The following is a 23,340-nucleotide window of genomic DNA, read 5'->3' on the forward strand; positions in this document are numbered from 1 at the left end:
GGGATGCTGCTGGGGGATTTGTCCTCAGGAGGATGGACTCGGGTTGAGGTCCACAAAGCCCCTGGAGCCAGGCAAGGAGCCCTAAGAGCAGAGAATTCCAGGACCCAGGGTGTGCTCCAGAAGCCAGGAGCCTGGGTTTCAGGCTGATATGTCCCCTTGGCCCTGAGCAGCACAGGAACCAGGCAGGGGCCCCTTTGCTCAGGCCCAAGGACTGTAGCACCCCCAACACACACACGTACACACAGGTACACACACACACACATACACTTCCTATGCCAAGGTTTGTCTGCAGAGGGAGCTTCACCCACCCATCTTTCTAGCTCATCTTTCCAGCTCTCCCTGTCCTGTCCTGGACCTCTGGGCCTTTCCCCAAGACCTTCCCCGCTACCTTTTGTTTTTGAGAGAGTCTTTCTCTGTCACCCAGGCTGGAGTGCAGTGTCACGATCTTGGTCCACGGCAACCTCTGCCTCCAGGGATCAAACTATTCTCCCACCTCAGCCTCCCGAGTAGCTGGGTCTATAGGCGCCTGCCACTACACCCGGCTAATTTTTTTGTATTGTTTGGTAGAGACGGGGTTTTGCCATCTTGGCCAGGCGCAGGTCTCCAACTCCTGATCTCAAGTGACCCGCCAAACTCGGCCTCCTAAAGTGCTGGGATAACAGGTGTGAGCCACCACACCTGGCCTAAATCAGCCGGGCATGTTGGTGCATGCCTGTAATCCCAGGTACTCAGTGGCTGAGGCAGGAGAATAGCTTGAACCTGGGAGGTGGAGGTTGTGGTGAGAGGCAAACCTCCTTCTCTTTGCTGGCTTCCTTGGGAGGGCAGAGAGGGGAAGAGTGTGGGGCACTCAGGTCGTGGAACATCTGGGCTCCCTCCTTTCAGTGGGGAGTCTGGCTCTGTCCTCCCCCACCTCTATTGGTAGGTAGGGCTGTGCACCTGCAGCCCTGTAAGGGAACAATTTATGGACCACACCTGGGAGCAACAAAGGACTCACAGGAGCCTCAAGGGTTTTAAATTCCCTTCCCTGCCAACCACAGGAATGCACCCTGGCCAGGCGTAGAGAGGAGGAGTGGGCCTGTCACATGGCACTGAGAAAGCGCAGCTCACCTTTCCACTGAGATGCCAGCCACATGAAAGAGCCAGTCCCCCGGGGAGAGGCCTGGGGCTCAGGCACTGGGCTTAGACTCCCTGGCCCCAGTTCTGTGCACAGTAAAATGATCAGAGAAACTTTATCGTGGCCACTACCACCCACAGCATCAAGTCGAAACCCTCAGGTTGGCCTTCCAAGCCCTTCCCACCCCAGCCAGGTGACCTCTCCACATTCTTCTCTCTGAGCCAGCCCTCTGTAACCTCCCACACCCCACTTTCTTGTCCTAACAGGTGGGACACAGCTGTTTTTGGCACACACCGCCTTCTTCCCCTGGAACGTCTTTTTGTTTTCTTTTTCTTTCTTTTTTTTTTCCGAGACAGTATTTCTCTGTCACCCAGGCTGGAGTGCAGTTGCACGATCTCGGCTCACTACAACCTCTTGTGTTCAAGCAATTATCCCGCCTCAGCCTCCTGAGTAGCTGGGATCACAGGTGTTCACCACCACACCCAGCTAATTTTTGTATTTTGAGTAGAGACAGGGTTTCGCCATGTTGGCCAGGCTGGTCTTGAACTCCTGACCTTGTGATCCAACCGCCTCGGCCTCCCAAAGGGCTGGGGTTACAGTCGTGAGCCACCATGCCCAGCCTGTAACATCTTTTTCTATGTTCCATAGGTCTGGCCAGCTCTTGAGGCCAGCAGAGACCTTGCCTGGGTCCTACAGGACTGGCTGCTTCTCCCAGAACTGTTGCCTCCTGGCATTACTGTGGGTTTCTGTTTCCCTTAAAGACAGTACTGGGACCAGGTCTTAGTTATCTCTGTGTCCCCAGCCCCTGGGATAAGGCCAGAATGTAATACATGCTCAGTAATTATTTGATGAGAGAATGAATGAGTGAGCGAATGAATGAAAATGTGTGAAAGGGTGAGGGAGGGAGTGACCAGGACTCAGGCTCCCGGGATCTGTGGCTTTTGGCCATGAGTTCTCCAATAGGCCAGGCAGACTGGTCATCAGGGCGCACAGCGATGAGCGTGGGTGGGGCCTCCCAAGCCCACGCTGTCCTTGTGCAGATGTCCAGGGCAACAAACATTTATAGAGCACCTGCTGTTTGCATCACCCGTGCCATACTCCTGCAGCCAGTATGTCATGTTGGGTGGACGTGCTTGGCCCATTCCCTCCTGGTTCTCTGTTCTCCCTGTCCACCCGGAAGCTCTTCACCTGCTTCTTAGATTCCTTCAGGTCTCAGCAGAAATGTCACCTTCCCAGGAAGGCCATCCTTGACCACTGGATGTACAGTTGCTGCTCTTTTTTTTTTTGTGATGGAGTCTCACTCTGTTGCCCAGGCTGGAGTGCAGTGGTGCGATCTCAGCTCACTGCAACCTCCGCTTCCCGGATTCGAGTGATTCTCCCACCTCAGCCTTGTGAGTAGCTGGGACAAGAGGCGCCCACCACCACGCCCGGCTAATTTTTGTATTTTTTTTTTCTTTAAGTACAGATGATTTTTCACCATGTTGGCCAAACTGGTCTTGAACTCCTGACCTCAAGTGATCTGGCCGCCTCAATCTCCCAAAGTGCTGGGACTGCAGGTGTGAGCCACGGCGCCCGGCGTGTTCTTTAAATGAATGATTCAGTAAACAAACGGGCATATGAAGGAATGACACAGCTTGACCCACAGCTCCCACAGCCCTTATCTTGCCTTGTAATCACCTGCAAATTGACTTTCCTACACGGTACTCAGTTCCCTAGAGCAGGGGTCCCCAACCCCAGGGGCCATCAACTGGCACCGGTCTACTTGTCATGGTCTCCCATCACCCCCAGATGGGACTCTCTAGTTGCAGGAAAACAAGCTCAGGGCTCCCACTGATTCTGCATGATGGTGAGTTGTATGATTATTTCATTGTGTATTAACAATGTAATAATAAAGTGCACAATAAATGGAATGCGCTTGAATCATCCTGAAAGCATCGCCATCCCTGTCTGGAAAAATTGTCTTCCACAAAACCGGTCCCCGATACCAAAAAAGGTGGGGACCACTGCCTTAGAATATAAGGACAAGCCTTTCCTCTGATTTCCGCGCTGAGGAGCAGAGCCTACCCGAGGTTTGTAGAGCGAGCAGGGCATGATTCTGCTTCTCTGCTGCCCTCTGACTGAGCAGGGACCCTGATTACGTCTGGAAGCTTCTCTGGCCGCTGTGGGTCCTGCCCTGTCTGGGGATGGGAGGGGAAGGGTTTCTGGCATGCAGTGAGTCATGCTTTCACTTAGGCTCAATGAGCTGTGCTCTCCATCCTCCTAACAGCCAGAGGACATGGTTTGTGCCCTCTCACCCTCCCTCTGCAGCCCCCCTCTCTTTCCACAGAAGGGTCGGTCCTCAGGATCCAGCTGATCCCAGCTTGCCAGGCCACGCTGGGCTGGGGGCCTCCTCTGTGGCCCTGAAGCGCTGCTTCGCCCCATCACAGCTTTGCAAGGCACTGAATGACAATGTTTTTTTTTGAGATGGAGTCCTGCTCTGTCACCCGGGCTGGAGTGCAGTGGTGCGATCTCAGCTTGCTGCAACCTCTGCCTTCTGGGTTCAAGCAATTCTCTTGCCTTGGCTTCCCGAGTAGCTGGGACTCCAGGCATGTGCCACCATGCTTTTTTTTTTTTAAGATGGAGTCTCTTGTCACTCAGGCTGGAGTGCAGTGGCGTGATCTTGGCTCACTGCAACCTTTGCTTCCCCGGTTCAAGCAATTCTATGCCTCAGCCTCCTGGGTAGCTGGGATTACAGACACCTGCCATCACACCTGGCTAAGTTTTTTAAGTAGAGACGGGGTTTCACCATCTCAGGCTGGTCTTGAGCGCCTGACCTTGTGATCCACCCACTTCAGCATCCCAAAGTGCTGGGATTACAGGCATGAGCCACTGTGCCAGGCCAATTTTTGTATTTTTAGTAGAGATGGGGTTTCACCATGTTGGCCAGGCTGGTCTTGAACTCCTGACCTCAAGCGATCCGCCCTCCTGGACCTCCCAAAGTGCTGGGATGACAGGCGTGAGCCACTGTGCCCAGCCTGAGTGATTATTATTTATTTTCCATTTCTCCTGCTCCACTGAGCTCTCCCAGGGCGGGCATCACCTATTCATCCGTTCGTTCCACTCATATTTATTGAGTGCCAGGCCCCGTGGTAGGGGCTCCCTGCGCACATGTGGCTTATTGTCATCGAGGAGCTCTGGCCCCAGCCTCCCGCTTGGCACAGAATCAGTGAATGGTTTCCAGACATAGCGGATGATTTGACAGGCAAATGGGGGAAGGGGTTGGGATGGCCTTCAGGGCTTCCAAAACGCACAAGGGTGAGAAAGGGCCCCGCTGCGGGCTGGCTCCAGGCTGCATTGTGCATCGTGGCCAGACCAGGGAAAAGTCCCAGGGAACAAAGATCTAAAAACCAGGACCAGGGACAGTGGCACACCCCCTCGTCCCAGCGCAGGCCCCCTTCTTGCTCAGTTCCGAGGTGCCCCCAGGTGTGGGCCGGTCACGGCCCCACCCTCACCAGGCTGGATGGGCTTGGGGTTCTGTCTTATACATGTCCAAAGACCTAGGACCTATCAGAAAGCCAGTCTAGAACGGACCATCCAGCTCCTGGGATCAACGAAGGCCACGTGTTACTGGGTCCACAAAACACCAGGCAGCTGGCATGCCTTCTCGACACAGCCTGCTGTGAGGAGCCTCAGCTGTCCTCAAGGGCTGGCTAGGTGAGTGACAGCTCAGCCACACTCCTCATCAGTGCCCTGCACTGTCTCACAAAGAACCCCCCACCCCTCAGTCCCAGTTCCTGGTCAACATGGCTAACAGGAGACACTGGTGGTAAAGCCGGGGTCTTCTCCCCTCCGTCTTGCTTCGGGGGACACTGCCAGCAGTGCCTATGTCCTTGGCACAGCCCTGCCAGCAGCCCTCCTAATTGTAGTCCCAGCTTCCGGGCTCCGGCAACACTCCCTCTCCCTCAGGGCAGTAGTGGCTCCTGCTGGTAACCATCTCACAGTTGCCCACTCCCCACGAGACCACCCCTCTCCTGATCTACTGAGCCCTGGTCACCTGCCCGACCTGACCCTGGCGCATCTCTCCTCTCTGCTGCTGCACCACACATGGCCACGGCCCAGATCTCAGTGCACTCTCTCTTCCCCAGCCAGACCACAAAGGAAACACATGCCAGCACGGCAGGTCAGGGGCTGTTTCTTTATACAAAGGCAGACAACAGGGACCCCTCAGCATGCTGCTGCAGTTCACGGGGGCCCGTCCCACCGCTTCTGGGGAGAGGAATCAGGGTGGGGGCGACTGCGGCAGGGGAGAGACACTACACAGGCCTGGGACCGCCAAGCACACCAGCTGTGAGCTCCTGAAGGGCAGACGCACGGACACAAGGACACTGTAACCACGAGCACGGCACAGCCACAGGGAAGAACGGTGGGGCTGGGGACAGACATCGGCAGCCACTGCCAACCGCTGCCCTCTTCTGCCACGAGTTCCTTGGCGAGGAGTCTTGTCTGTGTCACTAAAGAGCCACGTGACTTTGTGATGACAGACGTCTCGCTTTCTGCACCTGTAAGTTGGGCCAGTACACTGTACTCCACAGGGCTGCCGTGACTGCAGATGAGACTGAAACAGGGACACTGATCAAAGTACCCAACACAGAGCCTGGCACATAGAGGTGGTCAATAAATACTTCTGTCGGGAGAATCTTGAGGAGGACCTTCAGAAGGCCAAGTGAGATGACTTCCCTAGCAATTCTCTCAGGGCATGGGGACCCTGGAGGACTCCTTGGAGCCTGCAGCCCCCGGAGTGCCCAAGGCCCCAGAATACACCGTGCCAGGGTTGTTCACAGGGGTAGGGGGCTGGACACCCAGGGAGGTGCCTGCAGAAGCTGGGTAGACACTGGAGGAGGTGGGGTTTGGACCAAAGTGGTTCTGCACATAGCACAGGCCAGAGGCAGGCTGGTACGGAGGCAAGGTGGGCATGTGCCCGGGGGTGCAGGAGGGCCAGGAGGCCAGCTTCTGACCACTAGCGTGCTGTGTCTGAGACACAGGGTGGCTTGGGGACAGATGAGGGTGGCAGCTCTGTGTGGGGTAGGAGCCGGGCACCGGGTTCAGCCTGGAATGGAATGAGAGAGAAAATGGTCATTCTGCGAGTCACACCAAGGTCACGGCATCTTGTTGTGCTTGAGGTTGACCCTGCTTTCTAGTACAACATGCCTTGTATGTTTTCTGTGACTTGCTCTAAGTACCAACTGGGAGAAAGGTTAACCTCAACCAGTCAGACCACAGAGGCCCAGAGAGGGCGGGACCAGTCACAGTCCTACAGCAAGGGAGTTGTATGAAAGGGCACTAGGTCTGCCACTGAGACCACCATAGGGATGACCTGCTCACAGCAGCTTCCAGACCAGATGGAGCGTCAGGACTAGGTCACAGCTGCCAGTGCCTATGTGGCTGGCTCGACAATCCTGCCCAAAGGGATTCAGGTTGGGCGCAGTGGCTCACACCTGCAATCTCAGCACTTTGGGAGGCCGAGGCGGGTGGATCACCTGAGGTCAGGAGTTCGAGACCAGCCTGACCAACATGGAGAAACCCTGTCTCTACTAAGAATACAAAACTAGCCAGGCGTGGTGGCACATGCCTGTAATCCCAGCTACTCGGGAGGCTGAGGCAGGAGAATCGCTTGAACCCGGGAGGCGGAGGTTGTGGTGAGCCAAGATCACAACCACTGCACGCCAGCCTGGACAACAAGAGTGAAACCGCCTCCCCCTCCCCTATGATTGGAAGCTGCCCGAGGCCCCAACTGAAGCAGATGCAGGCACCATGCTTCTAGTGTAGCCTATGGAACCGTGAGCCAAATAAACCTCTTTTCTTATAAATGACCCAGGCTCAGGTATTTCTTTTTTTCTTTTTTTCTTTTTTTTTTTTTGAGACTGAGACTTGCTCTGTCTCCCAGGCTGGAGTGCTGGAGTGCAGTGGCATGATCTCAGCTCACTGCAAGCTCTGCCTCCTGGGTTCACAGCATTCTCCTGCCTCAGCCTCCCAAGTAGCTGGGACCACAGGCGCCCGCCACTACGCCCAGCTAATTTTTTGTATTTTTTAGTAGAGACGGGGTTTCACTGTGTTAGCCAGGATGGTCTCGATCTCCTGACCTCATGACCCGCCTGCCTCGGCCTCCCAGAGTGCTGGGATTACAGGCGTGAGCCACCGCACCTGGCCTAGGTATTTCTTTATAGCAATACAAAATGGATGAACACACCTTTCCCAGCAAGCTCCTTTTTTTGGGGAAGGACCACTGAAGGAAAGAAAAAATCCTACACTGTGAGGTCTCGGTATGGACAGAAACCAGTGGAGAACTCAGAGGCAGGAGGCACTGGGAACAGTGGGGAGGGAGGGAGGTGGCCTCCTAAGCAGGGGACATCCTTACAGATGGCCCTTCTTGATAGCCAGGCTCATCTCAAATTCCTGACCTCATAAGATCTGCCCACTTCAGCCTCCCCAAATGTTGGGACTATAGGTGTGAGCCACTGCACCCAGCCCTGTCTGCACTTCTTATTAAGGCTACTGTGTGTCACAGTCCAGGCTGACCTGCAGCGGGTATGTCAATTAGATAGGGGCCCTCCTGCTCAGCCTGTCTATAAGTCACTCAGGATCCAAGTTAAGTGTCCTCAAACGCCTTCCCTTTCCTGCTGTCGCTACTTCAGGAGCAGCTGTGCAGAATCCAGAATGCTCAGAAGACATCTGTGCATGATTTTCCAATCTGCTGCACCTCATTTCTTTATCACTCGGGGCAATAAACCAGCCACACCCTCTACATGCCCTGGAGTTGCTTTAACAATAAGGTTAGGCCAGGCTCAGTGGCTCACACCTTAATCCCAGTACTTTGAGAAATCAAGCAAGGAATGCTTGAGACCAGGAGTTTGAGACCAGCCTGGGTAGCATAGCAAGACCCCGTCCCTACAAAAAAATTTAAGTTAGCCAGGCATGGTGGCGTGTGCCTGTAGTCTCAGTTACTTGGGAGGCTGAGGTGGGAGGATCACTTGAGCCCACAAGTGTGAGGCTGTAGTGGGCTATGATCATACCACTGCAATCCAGCCTGGGCAACAGGGCAAGACCCTGTGTTCGAAAAAAAAAAAAAAAAGAACAAAAAAACACAGTAAGATTTAACAGCATTTGGCCGGGGGCAGTGGCTCACAACTGTAATCCCAGCACTCTGGGAGGCCGAGGTAGGTGAATCACAAGGTCAGGAGTTCGAGACCAGCCTGGCCAACATGGTGAAACCCCATCTCTACTAAAAATACAAAAAATTAGCTGGACGTAGTAGCGGGCACCTGTAATCCCAGACACTCAGGAGGCTGAGGCAGAAGAATCACTTGAACCTGGGAGGTGGAGGTTGCAGTGAGCTGACTATGCCACTGCACTTCAGCCCAGGTGACAGAGCAAGATTACGTCTCAAAAAATAACAGTAACAATAAATTAAAAAAAATATATATATTTAACAGCACTTAAGAGTTCGGTCACTTACTTCCGGCTCTGGGCTGCCCTCCTTTCGGCTGAAGACCCTGAGACGTACTTGAACATGGATATCCTCCTCATCAGGCTGAAGGGGAAAGTCTGGTCGAGCTTCAGCGCCACTCGCTCTGAGAGGTCGATGGAATAGCAGTACGTGAGGCCATCTGAGGTTGGCGTGTTAAGTGAAACCTGAGGCAGCAAAGGGAGGAGAGCCGAACACTCCCCAGGGAGAATACAGGTTCCCACTCACTCTACAGAAGCCTTCATGCTTAGCACATCACACACTCTGGCTAGAGTTTGCGAAAACCCAGAGCCAAAGGTGTCTTCGCTTTTTTTTTTTTGAGATGAGTCTCGCTCTGTTGCCCAGGCTGGAGTGCAGTGGCCGGATCTCAGCTCACTGCAAGCTCCACCTCCCAGGTTCATGCCATTCTCCTGCCTCAGCCTCCTGAGTAGCTGGGACTACAGGTGCCTGCCACCACACCCAGCTAATTTTCGTATTTTTAGTAGAGACGGTGTTCACCATATTGGCCAGGCTTGTCTCAAACTCCTGACCTCGTGATCTGCCTGCCTCGGCCTCCCAAAGTGCTAGCATTACAGGCGTGAGCCACTGCGCCCAGTCCAGAGCCAAAGTTTTCTATTCACTGTAGAATTCACCGGGAATGAATGCGCCCAGCAGCAGGGGGGGGTATTAATGCTGTCCCTTCTCCTACACCCACCCGTGCCATCACTTGCACCCTTCTAGCCACTGCAGTCAGTCAGAAGCCAGCACATGCCTCTGTTGGTGTAGCAGGATGAGGCAGGAGGCTGTCCCAATATCCTCCTGAGGGACTAACACTTCTTGTCCTTTTATCCCAAATAGAGGGCACCTGCCTCAGTGCAACCATGTGAGCTTCATGTGGGCCTCTCTGGCTGTGCTTCCTCCATACCCTATCACCATCTCCAGCGACTTGGTGGCATCCTGGTTGGCTGACCTAAGACACCCACCACTGATTAGGCAGCCACAAAGATTCAGCCTTTGAATAAAGGCTATGTTAGACTCTCCCAAAAAGAGCTTAGAAACAAAACTCAAGTTTCAAGCTAATCTTCAAGTAAGTTAACTGCCTATCAGAACAAAAGTCAACATTTTTTAATGGAAAACAACAAAATCTAGAGCCCCTAATACAGCATTCAGTGTCTAGCATAAAATAAAAAATTATCAGATATAAAAAAAAGTAAAAAACTAATTATGATCAGATATGAGTCGACCACGGTGGCTTACACCTGTAATGCCAGCACTCTGGGAGGCCAAGGCAGGTAGATCACCTGAGGCCAGGAGTTTGAGACCAGCCTGGGCAACATGGTGAAACACTGTCTCCACTAAAAACAAAATATAAAAATTAGCTGGGTGTGGTGGTGCACACCCGTAGCCCCAGCTACTCGGAGGGCTGAGGCAGGAGGATTTGCTTGACCCAGGAGTCAGAGGTTGCAATGAGTTGAGATCATGCCACTGTACTCCAGCCTGGGTGACAGAGACTCTGTTTCAAAAAATAAAAAATAAACCTAACTCTTACCTACTTGACACCCCAGACCCTCTAGCCTGGTTCACCCTTTGACATGCATTGTTCCACAGCTCTCTGCTAGGAAGGATACAGGCCAGCCCGATGGACAGCCCACAGACATTACTGAGGAAAGAGGTCTGGGGAATGAGCCACGAGGCGCCCAGGAGCAGCCATGGAACCAGGACTGAGGGCACAACCATGCCAAACACCAGGGCCCGCCTCATCCGAGAACGGACGGTGGTGACTCCTAGCATGGCAAAGGCCACTGGGGTGAAACCTCTGGCATCCTCCACTTCACCCAGCTTCGACAGTGATGACACAGCCTCGAATGACAGGAAGATGATAGCAGAGAAGATGGCGAAGATCACGGTGAAGAAGCAGTGGCGGACGGTGCCCACGGTTCTCTCGAAATTGCCAGCAAAGCGCCAGATGATGATAGCGCCACAGAGCAGGGAGATGGGATTCTCGTAGACAAAGATGTAGGTTACCAGCCTGTAAACTGCAGAGGGAGCCGGGTTAGAGGCCTGGCGGTGGGTTGCTCCCAGGAGGGAAGCCAGGTTATAAGCCGCTTAGGAAAGGCAAAGAGCCTTTCCTAAGAGAAGTGAGAGCCAGCGAGTCACAGCGAGTGACAGAGAAGTGAGAGCCAGCGAGTCATAGCAGGAGGCAATACAAGCAGTGCGTTCAACAATGAAGGACCCACAGCCTCAAAGGAGAGGCAGGAATATCTAATTCCTACACTTCCCCAGGCCTGGAGCAACTCTTAGTGGTAACTGACTTCCAGAGGGAAAAAATAATACTTTTCGGTAGAGGGCAGTCTCTGAATTTGTAAAGTGCTTTATAATCCTTTTTTAGGTTTTCATACTGACCTACCTCACTGGGCAGTCTGAGGGTTAATTAAGTGTAACAGCTTCAGGGTGGATTGAGTGGGTGTCACTTAACACTCTGTATGCCAGTCTCCTCTGCTGTAATCCTGACCCCTCCTTCCATAGTGGCTGTTCAGAGGAAGAAAAAAGGGACCATGAATTATTTTGCAGCTGTAAGAATTATAACACTATCATTAACAATAAAGATTATAGAAATTAGAAGTCTCCCTGGAAAGCGCTTATCCGATCTTACAGTTAGACTGATACTTTATATGTAATAAGACATCAAAGAATCCTCTTTTTTCCTTTTCTAAAATTTCTATTTGTAGAGATGAGATCTTGCTATGTTGCCCAGGCTAGCCTTGAACTCCTGGCCTCAAGTGATCCTCCTGCCTTGACTTCTCAAAGTGCTGAAACTACAGGTATGAACCATCATTCCTGGCCTACTTTTATTTGTCTAAAAGCACTTATCGCCAGGCATGGTGGCTCACACCTGTAATCCCAGCATTTTGGGAGGCTTAGGTGGAAGGATCACTTGAGCCCAGGAGTCCAAGACCAGCCTGGGTAACACAGTGAAACCCCTGTCTTTAAAAAAACACTTCAAAAATGAGTCAGGTGTGGTGATGTGTACTTGTAGTCCCAGCTACTTGGGAGGCAGAGGCAGGAGGCTCGTTTGAGTCCAGGAGTTGAAAGCTGCAGTAAGCTATGATTGCATCTCTGTACTCCAGCCTGGGTAACAGAGAAATACCCTATCTCTAAAAAAATTTTAGAAGTGGTTATCTCTAAGTACTTCTACGTCCCTGCAGGCCAAAACACGACTAAACTCAAGGAGGGAGACCAAAGAACTGACAGTAGTACTGGACTTGGGAGTCTAAAGACTTGGAGTGGAATCTCGGCTCTATTACATCCAGGCTGGCTGAGTTTAATCATGTCACAGGTCCTCTAGGCATCAGTTTCCTCACTGTAAAGTAACAGAATTAGATTGAGGCCTTTAAATGTCCCTTACGTCTCTAATGATCACATATCCACAAAACTCACACCCAGGGAAGTAGTGAACTCCAGAAAGTGGGAGGTTAAGGTTAGGGTTGGCATTTTGCTTCTGTCCGTGAGGTGGTGCTGTTTAGGGTGGGGCGAACAGTTTTAGATTTGTGTAGGGAAGCAGGCTATGGAACCATATACCTCAGTCTGGCCATCTCCAGAGGCTTCATTATCTGAAGAGTACTTCATTATTTGTTGAATATTTCCAAAACTGAAATTCCCAGTATAAACATGAAAAGATTCTAGAAGCAACTCTACATGATTCGGAGATTATCTACCCGAAGGCTCTAGTTCCAAAACATCACAGAATAAAAACAAAAATCTAGATTCCTATCTCAGTTGTGCGACGCAACAGCTCTGCCATTCTCTGCATGAAATCTCAATCTTATCTAGGTCCTACGTCATGAGATCTTTGTGAGGGTTAAATGAAATTAATACATATGAGCGTGTGTGCTTTGCAAAACAGCAGGAGATACACAAATTTCCTGTGTTCCTGAGGAAGACACGGAGACTAGGAATGTCTTTTAGGAATGGATGTTTATACTTAATTGGTCTGCAAAATGTCTCTCCCTAGAGAAAAACAAACACTTCTCTCCAAAGGCAGAAGACACCCTGGTACCCCTATGAGCTGGGAATGACAGTCAAGATTAAGATACAAATGAAAAAGCACAAGAAATTCCAAATCTCAAGAGGGCAGGACGTTTATAGGGCTTATAGGGGTTTGTGGATAAAGTTCAACTGTCGTGATGTAGGTGAGAGAAAATGTTTTTCGGTGGGGCTTAGGCCTAAAGCAGACGTAGGTGTGTATGTGAAACAGGAGGGGGAGAAGAAAAATCTTTACCCTTGGAGAGCGAGCATGGGTTTGCTAGCGAATGGATCTGGGGCCTAGACCAGTCTGGTGGCGACAGGGAAGGGAACAAATTCGGGTAGGGAAGGGATTACAGTGATGACGAAGATGAGGTCTGCAGACAAAGGTGTGGAACATGGAGAGCAAGAGACGGTGCTGGAGGTCGGTCCTCCGGGGGGCGGGCATGGTGATGCGGCGCGAGACAGGGGGAGACTGGCGGTGAGGCCTGAAGGGGTGAGTCCTGGAGGCTGGAGCCCAGGGACCGGCAAAGTCGGAGGACAAGGGCCCGCCACGCGATCCCGGCCCGCCCCTGCTCACCTTGCCAGTTGCGCAGGGCCTCGGACTTCAGCGTGAGTCCCGAGGGCGCCAGGGGCGGCTGCAGCAGGAACAGACGAGGCCCGGAAACCAGCAGCGAGAGCAGCGCAGTGAAGAAGGTGGCGGATGGCACCTCGGGACACAAGCACCAGCTGCGACACCCGGGCCCCGAGGCCGCCATGGCCGCCGTCCTTCCCGCGCTCCGCCTCGACGCCGGCAGCCGGTCCTCTGCTCCTTCCGCCTCCTCGCGGCAGTTTCCCTTGGCAACAGCGGAGGAGCCGGCCGGAAGCCACACCTCCCCGTGGCCCCGCCCCACGCCAAGTTGCCCAATCCGGTCTCGCCGATCAGCCCGCCCCCGCGCGTGGGAGGCCGGGAGGTGGGGGAGGTCGGGGCCACTTCCGGGCAGGAATGTTCCAGCACCATGTTTGATTCCATCCTACCCGCGCCAGTACTGAAACTGAGCCTATAAACTTTATGAAATTAATCAGGGAAGAAGGGAGGGGGGGAAACAAAAATAAAGAAAGCTTGCAGCACACTCAGCGTTCTTCACTAGGTCACCTTGCTCTCCTACGTGCTTGCTCCTAGCTCTGCCTGTCAGCTATGATAGGTGCCCATCGTCTGTCCTAGAATCAGGCAGACCCTGTCACAAGATAACGATTCCCCTTAACTCCATAGGTAACAACTTGAACATTATGAAACGTTTTCCCTTTGAGATATTCTTTCAGGCCCCGCATACCAGCATAATTACATCAGTTGTTCTGAAGGAGCTCACAGAAGCGGACCCATTGGGGACTGCAGTTTCCATATCCTGAGGATTTCATCCCCCTTACCCTGACCAGTCAATGACCTCAATTTTCCAGCCCCTTACCCTTCACAGTGCCCTTTAAAATCCTAGCTCGGAACTCCCTGGAGAAGATGGATTTGATGGTCTCCCCCCATCTCCTCCTAGGCAACCTGCCATCATTAAACACTTTTTCTGCTGATAACCCTGCTTCCTCAGTGTAACTGGTCTGTTACTGCACAGCGGGCAGAGGCACCTGTTGGTTCTGTAACAATACCTCATGATTATTATGTCTTACTGCTCACAGAACTCTTTCATATCACGATCTCCCCATCTGTATTCATCCCTATTACACCAAAGAGGGAACAGGACTAGGGAGGGCCCTGGGTAATTCAGTTACATGGCAAAGACAGAATTAGAACTCAGTTCCTCGTGCTGTGGCCTGAAATTGGCCTCCAGTACAGCCAGGCGCAGCTTCATCTTCAGACTGAAGAAAAGGGGCAGGAGGCTGGGCGTGGTGGCTCACGCCTGTAATCCCAGCACTTTGGGAGACCAAGGCCAGCGGATCAAGAGGTCAAGAGTTGGAGACCAGCAAGGCCAACATGGCTAAACCCCGTCTCTAATAAAACTACAAAAATTAGCTGGGCATGGTAGTGTTTGCCTAAAATCCCAGCTACTCTGGAGGCTGAGGCAGGAGAATTGCTTGAACCCAGGAGGCGGAGGTTTCAGTGAGCCGAGATCGCACCACTGCGCTCCAGCCTGGGTGAGAGAGCAAGACTGTATCTCGGGGGAAAAAAAAGAAAAAGAAAAGAAAAGGGACAGGAAATGGGTGAAGGATTCTATGGAAGGGATTCAAAAATTAGGGATGTAATAGAACACTCATAATCGAGATCTATTTTCAAACTTTACAGTTTGAAATGTCATTCAACTGTATGTTGAATGGATGCTGGAATGTCATTCCCCCAATTACAGATGTTTCTAAAGGGGAGGTAACTTGCCCAAGGTCACCAGTGGGAAGTAGTAAAACTAAGATTTGTTTTGTTTTGTTTTTTGTTTTTGAGACGGAGCTTCACTCTGTTGCCCGAGCTGGAGAGCAGTGGCATGATCTCAGCTCACTGCAACCTCCACCTCCTGGGTTCAAGTGATTCTGCTGCCTCAGCCTCCCCAGTAACTGGAATTACAGGCACCCGCCACTACGCGCAGCTAACATTTTGTATTTTTAGTAGAAACGGGGTTTCACTATGTTGGCCAGGCTGGTCTCAAACTCCTGACCTCGTGATTCACCCACCTTGGCCTCCCAAAGTGCTGGGAGTACAGGCTGAGCCACTACACCTAGCCCTAAAACTAAGATTTGAATATAAGGTTGTTGAGTCCCAGCCTTCTGATCTTTTCACTGTTTTCCTGAAATATGTTGCCCACCGACTGTACATAAATTTGACTTGAGGCTGCATAGACTACTGAAAAAATACCGGTGGCTTCACTCTCTGTGCTGATACGGTGGATAACAGGTCTATTCTTTTTGTTTTTTTGAGACAGAGTTCGCTCTTGTTGTACAGGCTGGAGTGCAATGGCGCGGTCTCGGCTCGCTGCAACCTCCGCCTCCTGGGTACAAGTGATTCTCCTGCCTCAGCCTCCCTGAGTAGCTGGGATTACAGGCGCTTTCCACCGTGCCAAACTAATTTTTTGTGTGTTTTTAGTAGAGACAGGGTTTCACCGTGTAGGCCAGGCTGGTCTTGAACTCCTGACCTCAGGTAATCCACCCACTTCGTCCCCCTTTTTTCTTTTTTAATGGAGTTTCGCTCTTGTCACCCAGGCTGGAGTGCAATGGCGCAATCTTGGCTCACTGCAACCTCCGCTTCCTGGGTTCAACCGATTCTCCCATCTCAGCCTCCCTAGTACCTGGGATTACAGGCGCCTGCCACCACACCTGGCTATTTTTTGTATTTTTAGTAGAGATGGGGTTTTGCCATGTTGGCCAAGCTGGTCTCAAACTCCTGACCTCAGGTGATACACCCGCCTCAGCCTCCCAAAGTGCAACAGGTCTATTCTTGACCCTGTCCTTCCCATCCACCCCTTCTGCAGTTCACGCAGCGTTTGTCTTCCTCTCCAGACGCAGATCCTGTCACCCAACCCCTCTTCCACGAGGTCACCTCCTGTGAGCTCTGAACCCATCATTTCCTCCTTTTCTCTTTCAGACTAGGAGTGCTAGTGGCTCCCTGCCAATGCTAGTCCCTGAATCCCCCCACCATCTGTTCTTTGTTCTCCTTAATTCTGCAACATCTTTTATTTTTTTATTTTTTTTTCAGTTAGACCTTCCTTCCTTTTTTTTTTTCTTTTTCTTTTTTTTTTTTTTTTTTGAGACAGAGTCTCACTCTGGCTGGAGTGCAGTGGCGCGATCTCCGCTCACTGCAACCTCTGCCACCCAGATTCAAGCAATTCTCGTGCCTCAGCCTCCTGAGTTCCGAGTAGCTGCGACTACAGGTGTGCATCACCATGCCCGGCTAATTTTTGCATTTTTAGTAGATATGGGATGGGATTTCACCATGTTGGCCAGGCTGGTCTCGAACTCCCGACCTCAGGTGATAAGCCCGCCTTGACCTCTCAAAGTGATGGGATTACAGGCATGAGCCACCATGCCCAGCGGTACCTTCAAGGGTACTACCTATTTCTCTTTCTTTTTTTTAATTTTTTTGAGATAGAGTCTCACTCTGTCACCCAAGCCCAAGCTCCGCCTCCTGGGTTCACGCCATTCTCCTGCCTTAGCCTCCCAAGTAGCTGGGACTATAGGCGCTCGCCACCATGCGGGGTTTCACCATGTTAGCCAGGATGGTCTTGATCTCCTGACCTTGTGATCCGCCCACCTCAGCCTCCCAAAGTGCTGGGATTACAGGCGTGAGCCACTGCGCCCGGCCGGCCCTATTTCTCTTTCTCCAGCGACCCTGCCCAGTACTCCCTCCCCTCACATGGTAGAGGTATTTGGCTCCTTCCCCATACACCCACCCTAGTGTTATCAGCTCCTTGCTTGTGGCCGCAGGCTTTGGTTTAACTCAGCTGTAACTGCTGCCCCCACAGCTTAGAAGCTCCTGCTGGCTCTGAAGGAAGGAAGCTAAATTTTGGGGCTTGTGTGTTCTGCTTCATTAGCACAAACATAGCTCACTGCAGCCTTGACCTCCTAGGCTGAAGGGATCCTCCTGACTCAGCCTCCCAAGTAGCTGGAACCACAGGTGCATGCTACCACACCTAGCTAGCTGCTTCTTTTTTGTAGAGATGGGATCTTGCTGTGTTGCTCAGGCTGGTTGTGAACTCCTGGGCTTGAGCAATCCTCCCGCCTTGGCCTCGCAAATTGCTGGGATGACAGGTGTGAGCCACCACGCCTAGCGTGTTGTGTGCTTTTTACATAGTTACTCATTAAATTTTCACATCCCTTGTGAGGCTGGTTCTGTAATTACCCCCATTTTACAGATGAAGCAATAGAGAAACAGAGAAGTTAAGTAACTTAAAATTAGGCAACTGGTCTTCCAGGAATTTTTTTTTTTTTTTTTTTGAGACGGAGTCTCACTCTGTCACCCAGACTGAAGTACAGTGGTGTAATCTCTGCTTACTGCAACCTCCTCCTCCCTGGTTCAAGCAATTCTCTGCCTCAGCCTCCCAAGTAGCTGGGATTACAGGCGTGCCACCACGCCCAGTTGATTTTTGTGTTTTTGTAGAGACAGTGTTTCACCATATTGGCCAGGCTGGTCTTGAACTCCTGACCTCGTGATCCACCCGCCTCGGCCTCCCAAAGTGCTGAGATTACAGGCGTGAGCCACCATGCCCAGGCTCTTCCAGGAATCTTTTCAGACTTCTCCTCCAATCTTTCCTGAGTTTCCATCATGCGTCCTGTGACATCATAGCTGTAGTAGCACTTCCTGTATTATACTATCATTGTGTATTTGTGCCAGTAATTGTGAGCTTAACCAAGGGCAGAAGCCATGTCTGATTTATACCTGTGTCTGTATCCACAGCCCTGGCACCTAACACACGGTGGGGCCACAGAAAATGTTCAATGCAAAGTTCTTAGCCCTGATGCCTTTGGAATGTGACCTTCTACTTCCCTTCCTTGTCTCTTCTCCAGAAGCCGAGGGTTCTCATGTAATTGAGACCCCTGGGGACTGTTATAACAACAGCCACCATCCCGGATGCATTTCACACTGGATTTCTGGCCAGAATTTCAAGATATTTTTTGAAGAGGAGACCAGGGGTACACCAGTCTAGAATGGCATGACCAGTCAGCCCACCTAGCTCTCTGTAGAAAGAGTTTTCTACATTTGCTGTGCAGAGGGTTTCGGCTCGGAGAGGGCAGATGCAGAATATATTCACATTTGCCTTAAAGGAAACCTGGGATTACAGGTGGGAGATGCTGTACTCGGCCATTTTTTTTTTTTTTTTTTTTTTTTTTGAGACGGAGTTTCGATTTTGTTCCCCAGGTTGGAGTGCAATGGTATGATCTCGGCTCGCCACAACCTCTGCTTCCCGGGTTCAAGCAATTCTCCTGCCTCAGCCTCCCGAGTAGCTGGGATTACAGGCATGTGCTAGCATGCCCCGCTAATTTTGTATTTTTAGTAGAGATGGGGTTTCTCCATGTTGGTCAGGCTGGTCTCGAACTCCCGACCTCAGGTGATCCACCCACCTCAGTCTCCCAAAGTGCTGGGATTACAGGTGTGAGTCACTGCGCCTGGCCCACTGGGCCTTTTTGTTGTTGTTTGTTTGTTTGTACAGACAGAGGTCTCACTGTGTTGCCCAGGCTGGTCTCAAACTCTTGGGCTCAAGTGATCCTCCTGCCTGGGCCTCCCAAAGTGTTGGGATTACAGGCGTGAACAAGCCACTGTGTCCAGCCAAAAACCAGGACATAAATACCATGTTATACTGGCCATTTTCTGTAATGTTCCCTTAAAGGAAACATTAATGGCTCCTACATTAGCATTTGAGAAGAGGCCAGTGTGGAGCTGGTGGAGCTCAGGCTGGAAGTCAGGAAGAAGCAGGACCTCGAATTCCTGGCCTCAAGTGATCTGGCTGTTTCACTCACTGCCTGAGTGATCTTGCGTAAGGAAGCCTCAGTTTCCTCATCTGTAAAATGGGAGCTAAGTCTTATCTTGCAGGGTTTTGATGAAGAAAATAGATGAGAAGACTGACGGAGGGCTAATAGGATGTGAGAAGGTCACACTGCGAGTTAGTGGAAGAGCTAGGATTTGAACTTGGGTCATTAGGTCTCTAAAGTTGTTCTATTTCTTTCTATTTTTTTGAGACAGTCTCACTCTGTCGCCTAGACTAGAGTGCAGTGGCGTGATCTCGGCTCACTGCAGCCTCCACCTCCCAGGTTCAAGTGATTCTCCTGCCTTAGCCTCCCGAGTAGCTGGAATTACAGGCACGCACCACCAGCCCCGCTAATTTTTGTATTTTTAGTAGAGATGGGGTTTTACCATGTTGGCCAGGCTGGTCTCAAACTCCTGACCTCAAGTGATTTGCCCGCTTCAGCCTCCCAAAGTGCTGGGATTATAGACACGAGCCACCGCACCCGGCCAAGTTGTTCTATTTCTACCACTACACACATCTCTATCATGGCAGGTATAACATGGTATTTACATCCTAGTTTTTGGCCGGTCACAGTGGCTCACGCCTGTAATGCCAGCAGTTTGGGAGGACCAGGCAGGAGGATCACTTGAGCCCAAGAGTTTGAGACCAGCTTGGGTAACAGTGAGATTCCTGTCTGTACAAACAAGAAACAAACACAAAAGAAAGGCCAGGTGCAGTGACTCACACCTGTCATCTCAGCACTTTGGGAGGCCAAAGCAGGAGGACTGCTTGAGCGACGAGTTTGGGACTAGCCTTTGGGCAACATAGTGAGACCCCCATCTCTATTATATTTAAAAAATTATTTTAAAATAAGTCCAGGTTGTTGTGTCTGTCTCTCTTCCCAGACTGAGAGCTTCTTGAGGGACGGGAACATATAGGGTCCCGCACATAGTAGGCCCTCAGGAAATGTCTGAAAGGAACGAAGGAAGGATGGAAGGAAGGAAGGAAGTCTCTTTGAATCCTTTGACTTTTGGCAGTTCTTACTCCTTTTTGTCATATCTGACATATCCGATGAAACTTAGGGACTCCTCATGTGAACGATGCTTTTTTTTTTTTTTTTTTTTTTTTTGAGACAGGATCTCATTCTGTTCTCATTCTGTTGCCCAGGCTGGAGTGCTTGGTACAATCATAGCACACTGCAGCCTTCAACTTCTGGGCTGAAGCGCTCTTTCTGCTTCAGCATCCTGAGTAGCTCAGACTGCAGACATGCGCCACCATGCCTGGCTAATTTTTGTATTTTTTGTAGAGACAGGGTCTCACTATGTTGTCTAAGCTGGTCTCGAACTCCTGGCCTCAAGCAATCCTCTCCCCTGGGTCTTTCAAAGTGTTTGAATTAAAGGAGTGAGCCCCCACACCCAGCCAAGAATATTGCTTTTTAAATGGATAAAATAAACTATGTTGAATTACCAAGGAAGCTTGTAGTTATCAAAATATTAATAAAAACAAAATTATGCCTGTAATTCCAGCACTTTGGGAGGCTGAGGCAGGTTCACCTGAGGTTGGGAGTTCAAGACCAGTCTGACTAACATGGAGAAACCCCTGTCTCTACTAAAAATACAAAAAAAAAAAAAAAAAAAAAATAGCTGGGTGTGGTGGTGGGCGCCTGTAATCCCAGCTACTAGGGAGGCTGAGGCAGGAGAATCGCTTGAACCCAGGAGGCGGAGGTTGTGGTGAGCTCAGATCGCACCATTGCACTCCAGCCTGGGCAACAAGAGCAAAACTCTATCTTAAAAAAAAAAAAAAATCGTACTATATGTGCTACTTTATGGATGCATTAAATAATACGATCTAACAGCAGGCGTGATAGCTACCACAATTTTGAAGCATAAATGATTTTTTTTGAGTTCTCTATAAGTGGAACATGGTATGAACATACCTGTGACTTCTACTGGTGACAAAGTTACCGGTACTGGTAATAGGACTGTGTTTGGTTGCCTATATCCATAACTGATGAAATTGCTAAAGTTCAGTTAAAGATTAAATTAACATTGCTCATAACGCAGCAGTGGGCATGAAAAAATTTAAGTTTTTATTTTGTAGACAGAGATTTCCTCTGTGCCCAGGTTGGAGTGCAATGGTGCAATCTCGGCTCACTGCAACCTCCGCCTCCTGGGTTCAAGTGATTCTCCTGCCTCAGCCTTCTGAGTAGCTGGGTCTACAGGCATGTGCTGCCACATCCGGCTAACTTTTTGTATTTTTAGTAGAGAGGGGTTTCGCCATGTTGGCCAGGCTGGTCTTGAACTCCTGACCTCAAGTGATCCACCTGCCCCAGCTTCTCAAACTGCTGGGATTATAGGTGTGAGCCACCATGCCCGGCCAAAAAATATAATTATATAGTTAAGGTTTTACCCAACAGGAACCAGAATATGAATCAAGAGCGGGCTGAAAATAGCATCTTGAGAACTTGGATGCTGAGCTGTTGCCGCTGAGGTCTGGGGCTTGGAAAAAGGAAGAGATGGGTGGTCTCTTCCTCTCTGTGCCAGGCAGGCCACCCTAAGAACCACCCAGTCTGGTTCTTCTTCTAGAGACACACTCTGAAAAAAGAGGTAGGCAAATTGGAACTTGTGCAATAAAAAGTGACCAGGACCGGCACAGAGGGGAACCTTCCAATGACGTCTGATGAGGAACAGCTACAGGGACCAGGAGGCCTCCCTGGAGAAGCTTCAGGGGTCCAGGCCACTGGCTGAACTATCTGAAGGGCTCACTGGGAGGAGAGGAAGACGGTTAATTCTGTGTCACTGCAGAGGGGAGAACTAAGGCAGGAAGCTAGAAACGATGCGGAGGCACATTTGACCTAAGAGATAACTTTCTTTCTATTTTTTTTCAGAGACAGTCTTGTGCTGTCGCCCAGGCTGGAGCGCAGTGGTGTGATCTTAGCTCGCTACAACCTCCGCCTCCTGAATACAAGCGATTCTCCTGCCTCAGCTTCCCGAGTAGCTGGGATTACAGGCATGCACCACCATGCCTGGCTAATTTTTATATTATTAGTAGATACGGGGGTTCACCATATTGGCCAGGTGGGTCTCAAGCTCCTGACCTTAAGGGATCTGCCAGCCTTGGCCTCCCAAAGTGCTGGGATTACAGGCATGAGCTACTATACCTGGCCACTGATTTATTCATTTGTTAAGTATTTATTTAGTGCCTCCTGTGTGCCTAGCACTTTGTGCTGAGCACTTTGGGTTTACAAAAGGAGGACAACAGAAGAGTCTTTTTGAGGACTTTCTAGTTTACAAAGCACCACTTACCACCTTTTTTTTTTTTTTTTTCTGTGAGACAGTTTCACTCTTGTTGCCCAAGCTGGAGTACAGTGGCAAGATCTTAGCTCACTGCAACCTCTACTTCCCAGGTTCAAGTGATTCTCATGCCCCAGCCTCCCAAATAGCTGGGATTACAGGCATGCACCACCACGCCTCGCTAATTTTTTGTATTTTTAGTAGAGACGGGGTTTCGCCATGTTGGCCAGGCTGGTCTCAAACTCCTGACCTCAGGTGATCCACCCACCTCAGCCTCCCAAGGTGCTGGGACTGCAGTCATGTGCCACCACACCCAGCTAATTTTTTAAAAAATGTTTTCGTAAAGAAGGGTCCCAGCTGGGCGCGGTGGCTCAAGCCTGTAATCCCAGCACTTTGGGAGGCTGAGACGGGTGGATCACGAGGTCAGGAGTTTGAGACCATCCTGGCTAACACGGTGAAACCCCATCTCTACTAAAAAATACAAAAAGCTAGCCGGGCGAGGTGGCTGGTGCCTGTAGTCCCAGCTACTCGGGAGGCTGAGGCAGGAGAATGGCGTAAACCCGGGAGGCGGAGCTTGCAGTGAGCTGAGATCCGGCCACTGCACTCCAGCCCTGGAGACAGAGCGAGACCGTCTCAAAAAAAAAAAAAAAAAAAGAAGGGTCTCACTATGTTGCCCATGCTGGTCTCAAACTCCTGGGCTCAAGCCATCCTCCCACCTTGGCCTACCAAAGTGCTAGGATTACAGGCATGAGTCACCACGCCTAGCCCATGTTTGATTTTTACAACAAATCTGGAAGTTGGATATAACAGCTCCATTTTTAGGAGACTCTCAAGGCTCAGAGAGGTAAAGTGACTTGGTAAGCGTGCACTGCCATAGAGTGGCAGAATCCACAGCAGCTCACCTGACGGTAGGTTCATGGTTCTCACTACACCAGGGGTTCCTAAACTTTGTGGATTAATAGGCCCCCCACAACCCGCCTACACTATATGTTTTCACTTTGTAACTTGGGGAGGAGGAAG

The 23,340-nt window shown here is 50.8% G+C and overlaps 1 protein-coding gene across 4 annotated transcripts; it reads right to left on the reverse strand.

The window, feature by feature from the left end:
- Window positions 1-5,269: 5,269 nt before the first annotated feature.
- RHBDD2 (rhomboid domain containing 2) lies at window positions 5,270-13,507 on the reverse strand. 4 transcript variants are annotated; one of them, XM_023218705.2, is made up of 5 exons: window positions 13,198-13,465; window positions 11,002-11,123; window positions 10,223-10,630; window positions 8,607-8,757; window positions 5,270-6,200 (listed from the first exon to the last, which is right to left on the reverse strand). In XM_023218705.2, the coding sequence occupies exons 3-5, from the start codon at window positions 10,383-10,385 to the stop codon at window positions 5,843-5,845; spliced, it is 672 nt and encodes a 223-aa protein (XP_023074473.1). In that variant the 5' UTR covers window positions 10,386-10,630; window positions 11,002-11,123; window positions 13,198-13,465; the 3' UTR covers window positions 5,270-5,842. The 4 variants fall into 4 exon arrangements, with proteins under 4 accessions (XP_023074473.1, XP_023074476.1, XP_023074474.1 ...); XM_023218706.2 differs by having other exon boundaries at window positions 5,275-6,200; window positions 10,998-11,123; XM_023218708.2 differs by lacking the exon at window positions 11,002-11,123 and having other exon boundaries at window positions 13,198-13,507.
- Between the last annotated feature and the right edge of the window lie 9,833 nt (window positions 13,508-23,340).

This window comes from Piliocolobus tephrosceles, chromosome 8, assembly GCF_002776525.5.
Source record: "Piliocolobus tephrosceles isolate RC106 chromosome 8, ASM277652v3, whole genome shotgun sequence".
NCBI classification, from domain to species: Eukaryota; Metazoa; Chordata; class Mammalia; order Primates; family Cercopithecidae; genus Piliocolobus; species Piliocolobus tephrosceles.